Genomic DNA, 10,500 nt, shown 5'->3' with positions numbered 1-10,500 from the left:
GACCTTGATCGCATTCTAATAGATTTTCCATTGCATACAATGACATGAAAGTAATTCACTTCCAGCAACGATTTGAGGTTGAGCGATGGCTAGCTCACTCGAAGAACTCCCTTGCTTTCCAAATAGTGGAGTTTCTTTTTATTTAGATCTAGGTGTCATTTAACACATCCAAATGATAGGACAGAGCACAATATGGAATGCGAGCTGCAGATGTGGACACAAGGCTCTGGAGTTGACTCAGTCACTGGTCTGCCTGAGGAACATTATTCTAAACTTCTGACTGTCCTGTGTAGGTTTATAGTTGTTACGTGTACTGAGGTACAGTGACCACCTTTGCTTTGTATGCTATCCATACAGGTCAGACATACCATATATAAATACAATCAAGTCACACTCAAATACAATAGAGCACAGGGGAAGATGGAGTGCAGAATTTCTGTGATGTGGAAGCATATGCAACTTAGTGCAGTAACTAGTTGCAATTATAGATATCCTGGCCACATCAGTCTGTAGCACCCTGCTGCCAAACAACAAATACCCAAGCTCTTTTGTTGGAAAGAGGCAAATGTTAAAGGTGTTGTGAGATGCCTTTGCACTTCATGAATCAATAAGTAAACTTTGATCATAGTTTGTCTACGGTTTAAAAAAAATATGGAAGAAAGGTGAAACTGCACAAGTCTGGATTATGTGCTTGTATATCTGGCAACATTTTATTGATCTCATCACTATTACAGTAGCTTCTTGGAACAAACTTTACCCAGATAACAATAATAAGGCAGTAACTCAGAGGTTCAGTGTTAATTTTATGGGTTCTCGAAAGTCTCTGTCCTTGCAATACACGCTGATGTAGTGAATCTGGTGGTTTGGGAAATCCTGAATATTCACTTCACCCCAGAAAACAAAACCATTGCCTCAGCTCATAAAGGATATCTTGGCATCTTTATATAGCAAGTAAATTGTTTACATAGAGCTGCAGCAAAATTAGGGAGCTGTCAATGCCATTTCAAAATAACTGTTAACGTGAAATCTTGGCTTATTAATTAAAATTGGTTGTTCTATTGCTATTGTGGTGACATTTGTGCAGTTTTGTTTGGATTCCGATGTAGCAAAGTGGGCCTCAGGGCATCATCTGTAGGAAGTACAGCCAAATGCTGCACTGCATTCTATCAACTGTACTGTGCAAATCTAAACTAATTTAGTGACCTTACCTGCACTTGCAACAAATCCTGGGGGGAACTGGGACGGGAAGGGGTAACGACAACACATGTCGTCATCCCCCCCCCCCCCATGTTTTGAGAGGTGGGAGACAATCCCCCTCTCCATGTTTTGTGACGTGGGTGCTACGGCCAGTCCCAGGTCGGCTCGCTTGCCCCAGGTCTGGTTGTAGCTCCCAGGTCGCCTGCATGCCCCGGGACTGGCTGCAGTTCCCAGGTCGCAAAAACTAATTGAAATACGCCCGCGGGCCGGATGATTTCGGATTACAGGCCGAATCCGGGCCGTGGGCCGTGGGTTGCCGACGCCTGTCCTAGATGTCAGGCCGCCACCAATGCTTGCTGGTATTGTTTTTCGGCACAATTGCCAGGGTATGGACACAGGCAGCACTGTGGTGTAACGGTAGAGCTGCTAACTCTGATTCGATCCCGACTATGGATGCTGACTGCAGAGTTCGTACATTCTTTCCGAGACCACGTGGGTTTTCTCCGGTTTCCTCCTACACTCCAAAGACGTACAGGTTTGTTGGTTAATTGGCTTCAGCAAGTGAAATTGTCCCTAAAGCGTAAATTAGTGTACAAGGTGATTGTTGGTCAGTATGGACTTAGTGGGCCGAATGGTCTGTTTCCACACTGTTTCTCAATTCTAAAGGATGTAGAGAGATTCTGGAATGAATGAGCCCTTGTAAATGTGATGTCTACACTTGAGTAAGCAAGAGCAGATTGCAAGGTCACCTTGCAGATCACCAGTGTCCAGTCCACAAGGGAAACTCTGAGTCTATATTTGCCCATCAGTTTAATTCTCCATCCCCTGGCGTTTCAGCACAAGCTCGAGGAACAGTCTGCATTTTCCCCAAAACATATTCCCAAATGAATTTTTCAACTGAGAAGAGTTTATTTTTAGTCACTTAATCCACTGATAATTTTTTAGGATGTGGGAGGAGACCACAGCCCCCAACACTTGTCCCTGTGACCCCATTATGTGCATCATTGGTAACCTTCCAACCTTAAAAATCACTTATGTATTCCCAATACAATGACTCTACACGGATCAACCCCCAAACCCATTCTTATGTTCACTACAAAGCAAGGCTAAAAGTATTCATTAATGAATTATCAAACTTTATTGCTTCAAACTACAGAGCAAAAAAAACATTACATTTGAAAAGGACCACACACAAATATCCAGATGGTAGTGCAGCAAGCAAAGGCTAAAGGACCTGTTTGTGAAATTTGAAGTTAGCCACTTAAAATAGCACTTGTAGGAACTGTACCCAATTCATGAGTGTGGCATCACTCTCGCACTGCAAGTTCCCTTCAGACTCAAAGGACTTTCCAACAAAGAGGTCAACAGACCAGCATCTTGTACTTAAAAAAATATCTCACATAATGCAAAGCTGCAACTGCATCATTCATTTATGCTAATTCAGAGGGAAAAATATTTCAAAAACACTGATACTAACTTTGTCCTTTGAAATTACACTAAAGACTTCATTGTTTTGATTAAAATTAAATGAACTTCAATTCAGAGTTGCCATTACTCAGACTCTGGACATGGGCAATAGTGTGTTGATCATAGACTAAGACCATTGTAAATGAAGCCGTAAGCAAACCGGCTTGTGGAACAGGCTGGGGAATCTGCAGTGTTCTTGTTTCGTACAGTTCGGTTAGTATGCGCCAAAAAAAAAGCAAATATCACATCTAAACATTTGTTACACACTCGTGTCAGAATGTAGATTTACACAAACACTTTTGTTTTGTTCAGTGGAATTAATTTGCTCCTTGCCAGCTTGTAAAGGAGTCACATAAAAAAAAATTGAACATACAATATATTAGTCATCATAAGCTTTGCTGGAATAAATCCGAACACATCAATACTTGTTGTAACTGCAATGATGGATAGCCACATTTAACATCCTCAAATATCTGGGAAAATCAAATACAACTTCAAAACATAAAATACAGTTGCCTCATTTTGTTTCCAAATTTCATAGTGTTAAGACTTCAATACTACTCCTGGAGTGTTTGCCCCCATTGCCAGTATGAATGACATTAAGTTTTACCTACTTGTAGTGCATTTAAGAATAATTTTGTTTCTAAATTTTTACCATTTATTTAACGAGAGCATAGCTTATTTTCAGGCCAATTGATTGCTTCTTCCTGTAATACCATGTATACAATGATGCACCAATAAGACATGCATTTAAAAAAAGTGGAAAATGTGCCTCATCAAGAGACAACCCATAATCACAAATTTTGTTTCCCATGGATTGGAAAATAAAGGTGTCAAATTACAATCCTTCATGATTACCTTAGAGACAAATGAGCTGATAGGTTTAAATTTTTTTAAAAGACAACTACGCTGAATATAATGCACTTACATATTACAGTCCGTACACACAAATACCAATTTTAAACATACAAACCAATAAAGGAAGGCAAGACAACTAGATTTAATTTAAGATTCACAAAGTTGATCACGCAAATGCAATTTTGCTAAACCACAATCTACTCTCTCACAGCAGCTCTTGTGCTTTATGTGCAAAGGCAAGAAACGTTGCATTCAACAGAAAGTTTAGTAAACATTTAAAACACACGAGAAACCCGACAGAACTACAGTGCACAACAGTTTAAATACAAGTTTTTGTTCCAGCAGTTATTGCATTTTTTTTCTCTATCCCTTCTACAGCACTGTTGAAGCCTGCAGCAAGCATTAAAAAATGTATTAGTTTCTCAGTTTGCATAAGACACGATTATTAAGCTTTGGTTCATGTTACCACCAAGATAAACAGGAGCTGGTCATGGTACTATGTTTCCTTCAGGTTATTATTTTGTGTTTAAGTGAAGTAGAAAAGCTGAGGGAAAGTAAATAAAAGCATCTATTTCAAAACCTCCAAATTTGCAAACCTGGTCGAAACGTGAATTCTGAGATGGAGAAACACTATATTCTTCTTATCAACTCGCCAGCCTTAAGGCAAATCAAACCTGCTCATTTGCATCATTAATAATTTGTTCTAACTAAAACAGTGGGCCGCAAAGAACAAAGACACAAAACAAAATATTGGACAGCGAGAGTTGGAATTGTAAACTTGCAAGATGCGCGCTACAAACAATACTGCAAATCAGAAGTTTAATCAAAAAGACTAACTCCAGCTCCGATGCAAAGCAGATGGCACTAAATTATCGCCAGAAAATGACACGTTCTTTATTTGAACCAAGTGACAGAAGTTGATAGTGAAAAACATCGCAAGCTCTTCAACAGTATCTTGCAGTCTCAACATGCATTATAGTTACTTAGACGATTCAGATTTTTGACAATTTCCATAGAAAAATTATGCATTCTACTATCAGATTTCCTTAATTGAAATCAGTCACAATTAATTTAAAAAAATTTAAAACACCATTGTGTCATGTAGTAGACTATGGTAGTTACTTTTTCCAATTTAAGAACAGTTTACTAATGATTAAGTCCTACAAGGCCACTGTTAAACTGATTCGACAAAATGCTTGTACAGGTACCTCATACTCCAATATTTCCAATACAAATCCAAATTTCAAAAATACACCCTTGCCTCACAAGATCGTGTGTATACACTTCTTGTTTCTTCAGTAAGGGATAGCTCAGTGTCACTTCATTTAAAAACATAGTTAACTAATAAAGTTGCTTGATAAATTGCTTAAAAACTGTTAACAAAACAAAAAGTTCATCATAAAAGAAATAACTTAGATTGTGTCTATTGAAGCCATCTCACACTGCCACCAGGTTACACGTCAATAATGAAAAATATTTCTTCCTGAAGATCATCGCCATAATGTAACGGGTTATTTTGCCAACAGCTCAGTGCATAATATTTCAATCACCATTCTGTCGCAGGCCAATGATGGAAATTCAAAGGCCCTTAAAATATAGCTAATCAAATTCGAAGTTCACTGGCCTAAATGTTCTCCTCTGAGGTAATATTCAATATTCTCTCAATCTAACTTTAGTCTTGTGCTCTTTCCTGTCGTAGAGGTAAAGATTCAAGTTCAATAATATATTGCCCATTGCAATGGAAAACTCTGATGCATAATTAAAGCAGTACACTGTCAAGCTAGGATGGGGAGACCTAAATTCCTATGTATTTTGCAACCTCGAGACACGAAGGTCACAATATATAATTGTTGAGGGTGATTCAGTCCAGTGCGTTATTGCTGTCCATTTTGCAGTGCTTTACACATCGACAGTACAGAGAGGTTCGCTGCCCGGCTGTGCTGATTCCATTATTGTCATTTTCGGCTTCTTACGAGTTTCCTCCTTTGTGGGTATGAGAGCAGAGAGAAAAAAAATCACTTGCAATTATTTTCAAACATATCTGAATGAGAGGACGTGAAAGCAGTGTCAATGGGAGTAGTGCAGCTGACGCAGCCTGCATTATCTTTAGCAAGCCATTTGATGAAATCTCACTCAAACTCACAGGATCCAAGGAAACATTGCCAAGACAAATCCAAGACTGGCTTATTAGAGTAAAAGTTAAATTATGTACTTTTAATTGGAAGGCTGTGTCTAATATTGTTTCGCAAAAACATGATTCGATGTCTTTCGGTTGATACGGGTTGTGCTGTACAAGGTTTAAATAATTGACTTTGCTGTACAAGGGTTGGGAGGGAGATTGAGCAAAAGAGAAAAGGGTTTAGCATGCAGATTGCACAAATCTTGTCTGTGTGGTTGACAAGAAGGACAAAAAGCTCCAGACGACAAGGAAGGTAGCAGAGCCAGTCAGTTACAAAACGAACAAGTGGTGTTTAATCTGGAGTCGAGCGAAGCACACATTTGGCGACGGCTAACAAAATGAGTGAAAGCACAATAAATGGAAGGAGATCGGGAAAAGCTGAGGAATGGAGGGACCTTGAGCTGCACTCCACAGACTTCCAGAATTGAGGACAAGATAAAAACATGTCTTCATTAATCCTGATGTAAAATAGCAAAGATAATTTGTTCCCGATGTTGGGGAAGTCCAGAACAAGGGGTCACAGTTTAAGGATAAGGGGGAAATCTTTTAGGGCCAAGATGAGGAAAACATTTTTCACACAGAGTGGTGAATCTGTGGAATTCTCTGCCACAGAAGGTAGTTGAGGCCAGTTCATTGGCTATATTCAAGATATTTAGATGTGGCCCTTGTGGCTAAAGGGATCAGGGGGTATGGAGAGAAGGCAGGTACAGGATACTGAGTTGGATGATCAGCCATGATCATATTGAATGGCGGTGCAGGCTCGAAGGGCCTAATGGCCTACTCTTGCACCTATTTCCTATGTTTCTATGATAAAATAAAGCAAAACACAAAGTGTCGCAGTAACAGCAGGTCAGGCAGCATCAGTGGAGGGAATGCTTTAATCGATGAGGGGGGATCTTATAGAAACTTACGAAATTCTTAAGGGGTTGGACAGGCTAGATGCAGGAAGATTATTCCCGATGTTGGGGAAGTCCAGACAAAGGGGTCACAGTTTAAGGTTAAGGGGGAAATCTTTTAGGACCGAGAAGGCAAAAGGATTTGAGTATCGGAGCAGGGAGGTTCTACTGCAGTTGTACAGGGTCTTGGTGAGACCACACCTGGAGTATTGCGTACAGTTTTGGTCTCCAAATCTGAGGAAGGACATTATTGCCATAGAGGGAGTGCAGAGAAGGTTCACCAGACTGATTCCTGGGATGTCAGGACTGTCTTATGAAGAAAGACTGGATAGACTTGGTTTATACTCTCTAGAATTTAGGAGATTGAGAGGGGATCTTATAGAAACTTACAAAATTCTTAAGGGGTTGGACAGGCTAGATGCAGGAAGATTGCTCCCGATGTTGGGGAAGTCCAGGACAAGGGGTCACAGCTTAAGGATAAGGGGGAAATCCTTTAAAACCGAGATGAGAAGAACTTTTTTCACACAGAGAGTGGTGAATCTCTGGAACTCCCTGCCACAGAGGGTAGTCGAGGCCAGTTAATTGGCTATATTTAAGAGGGAGTTAGATGTGGCCCTTGTGGCTAAGGGGATCAGAGGGTATGGAGAGAAGGCAGGTACGGGATACTGAGTTGGATGATCAGCCATGATCATATTGGATGGCGGTGCAGGCTCGAAGGGCCAAATGGCCTACTCCTGCACCTAATTTCTATGTTTCTATGTTTCTATGAGAAGAACATTTTTTACACAAAGAGTGGTGAATCTGTGGAATTCTCTGCCACAGAGGGTAGTTGAGGCCAGTTCATTGGCTATATTTAAGAGGGAGTTAGATGTGGCCCTTGTGGCTAAAGGGATCAGGGGGTATGGAGAGAAGGCAGGTACAGGATACTGAGTTGGATCAGCCATGATCCAACGAAGGGCCGAATGGCCTACTCCTGCACCTATTTTCTATGTTTCTATGAAATGCAGAGGCAACGTTTCGGGTGGGGACCCTTCTTCAGACTGAAGGGACCCTAACTCTAATGTCACCTGTCCAGTCCCTGCACAGATGCTGGCAGCCAAGGAATGCAAATGCAGTTCTTTGCATCTACAAAGACAAACTAAAACTCGTTAACATACTGTGTCTTTTTTGTAAGAAACTGGAGATATCTTCAACCTGCAAAACCATAAGATGACAGAACAGTGGTGGTGGTGGTGGTGACGGTGACGGTGGTGGTGGTGACGGTGGTGGTGACGGTGACGGTGGTGGTGGTGACGGTGACTGTGGTGGTGGTGACGGTGGTGGTGGTGACGGTGGTGGTGGTGACGGTGACTGTGGTGGTGGTGACGGTGACGACGACGGTGGTGACTGGTGACGGTGACTGTGGTGGTGGTGACGGTGGCTGTGGTGGTGGTGACGGTGGTAGTGACGGTGGTGGTGACGGTGACGACGACGGTGGTGGTGGTGGTGACGGTGGTAGTGACGGTGGTGATGGTGACGACGACGGTGGTGGTGGTGGTGACTGGTGGTGGTGGTGACGGTGGTGGTGGTGGTGGTGACGGTGGCTGTGGTGGTGGTGACGGTGGTGGTGGTGGTGACGGTGGTGGTGGTGGTGACGGTGACGACGACGGTGGTGACTGGTGGTGGTGGTGGTGACGGTGGTGGTGGTGACGGTGGTGGTGGTGGTGACGGTGGTGGTGGTGGTGACAGTGGTAGTGACGGTGGTGGTGGTGGTGACGGTGACGACGACGGTGGTGACTGGTGGTGGTGACGGTGGTGGTGGTGGTGGTGACGGTGGTGGTGGTGACGGTGGCGGTGGAGTGAAATAAATATCTGGCCAATAAATGACAAGGCAAGCTGCCCGATTTAACATGAGATTTTGAACGAGATGAAAAAACACAGGCAGGTCATGCTGCAATCAATTGATTTTGCAGCAGTCAGGATATGACCGACTGTAGCCTCAAACAGACAAACGTTTACCCTGTCTCGTGCCAGCTTCTTCATCTCGTCCCGTAGCTTGTTCAAAATATGCAGATTCGGTTTGTTCTTTTTGGCAAACTGCTGCAGTTCAATCACACTTTTATCAGACATTTCCTGTGGCAAAATATAAAAAGTATGTGCAAATTAAAATGGTAGATATTTTGTATGTTGCAAACCCACTGATTCATAGAGAGTTAACGAGAAACAAGTTGTTTTATATTCCATATGTTGTAAGCCATACCACATCATGGCCACATTAACACGAGTTACAGTTGGTGCATTTATTCCATATAATTCTCTCTTCTACGCCAACATCATTAGGAACACTCTGGAGATGAGACCGTGGAGCTAACTAGTCAACATGTTTTGACACAAAATGTTGGTGTAACTCATTAGGGACAGGCAGCATCTCTGGAGAGAAGGAATGAGTGACGTTTCGGGTCGAGATCTTTCTTCACACCGAAGAAGGGTCTTCTTTGGTTTAAACCAGCATCTGCAGTTCCTTCCTAAACATGTTTTGACGACTCTTTCAATAACAGAAGAATCAGCAGAAATGCAAGCAAATAGATTTAGAGAACTTCTAATTAAAGAAACGTCTGGATGACCCCTCCAAGCTGCAGTCGACCCTGAAGCTCCACATCCAACATCATTGTGAGAGAGCATTTAGCAACAGGTGGAACCAGTTTAGGCAAGCCACCTCAGAACCACCTTCCCAAAGGCAGTTGGGGATGGATAATGAATCTCAACCCTTTCAGTGCCAACCACATTCAATAAATAAGACAGTGCTGATGAGCTGTTTGCTCGTTCACCCACCAATTTTCACTTTCACCTACCAATCTCCCTTCCATTAACTCCATCTATATCACGCTGCCTTAGAAAGGCCACCAGTACAATCAAGGGGGAGTTGCATTCTGGCCACTCCCTCTTCTCCCCTCTCACATGAAGCAAAAGGTATAGAAGTGTGAAATCACAGTTTCTTCCCAGCTGTTATCAGGCAACTAAACCAGCCTACCACAACTAGAGATGTGTTCGGAACTATCTACCTCTTTGGAGAACCTTGGACTATCTTTGATCGGACTTTATTGGTTTTATCTTGCACTAGACATTATTCCCTTTATCATGTATCTTTACACTGTGAATGGCTCGATCACATATTGTCTTTCCGCTGACTGGTCAGCACGCAACAAGAGCTTTTCACTGTACCTCGGTACACGTAACAATAAACTAAACTAAAACTATACTAATGGGGCAGTGATATGGACTGGAAAAATCATGTCACGTTGAATATATTTTGTTACTCTTTTAAATTACACCCCCCCCCCCATGCCAGGGTCGAGAGGTTTGTATCCCATACATTACATTCACAGCAAAGCTCCAAGTTTACCTGTTTGACCATTTTATTGCTTTCCCTGCCATACATGCGTAGTAGTGATCCCCAGTTCTTCACATGAGGGTGTAGTAATTGTAGGATTTTCTGAGATGCCAACTGCTTGCCAACTCGTTTGTTTTTGCCTGAAGGAAAAAATCAACAACTTTCATTGCAGTTTGCAAATTACACGTTATAACCAATCCCAATTCCCATCAGACAACAGCAAAGTCTGACACGTGAACACGTACAAAAACCTCAAGTTAACCCTCCGTATCAAGAACAAGCAAAATGCGCGTCAGAAATTGTAATCAAAGTCAATAAATAGATAGCACTCAACGCTAGTGAAGAAAACACAAATTCCCAACAAGGCGGCAGAATGCAGAGATAAATGTATTAGATTTAACAAGCAGCTTAATATGCGAGATAAACAAGCACAGGCTAGGAGACATTTAATTGGCCTTCAAAGTAATCCTGTCACCATATGGTTGTACTTGCACAACAAGAGAGTGAAATCCATCAACATCACTGGAATGCTG

At 42.0% G+C, this 10,500-nt stretch overlaps 1 protein-coding gene across 1 annotated transcript in view; it reads right to left on the bottom strand.

Annotated features, from left to right (window-relative positions):
• Window positions 1-2,312: 2,312 nt before the first annotated feature.
• The window catches only part of dgcr8 (DGCR8 microprocessor complex subunit), a 30,817-nt gene continuing 22,629 nt past the window's right edge, over window positions 2,313-10,500 (bottom strand). Inside the window, exons 12-14 of the mRNA XM_033043853.1 lie at window positions 9,980-10,107; window positions 8,596-8,709; window positions 2,313-5,505 (exon numbers count right to left, since the gene is read on the bottom strand). Of these exons, the coding sequence (XP_032899744.1) occupies window positions 5,422-5,505; window positions 8,596-8,709; window positions 9,980-10,107 (326 nt within the window). The 3' untranslated portion in view covers window positions 2,313-5,421. The remainder of the gene's footprint in view (window positions 5,506-8,595; window positions 8,710-9,979; window positions 10,108-10,500) is intronic.

This window comes from Amblyraja radiata, chromosome 25 (assembly GCF_010909765.2).
Source record: "Amblyraja radiata isolate CabotCenter1 chromosome 25, sAmbRad1.1.pri, whole genome shotgun sequence".
NCBI lineage: Eukaryota > Metazoa > Chordata > Chondrichthyes > Rajiformes > Rajidae > Amblyraja > Amblyraja radiata.
This window is presented reverse-complemented; position numbering and strand designations above follow the sequence as displayed.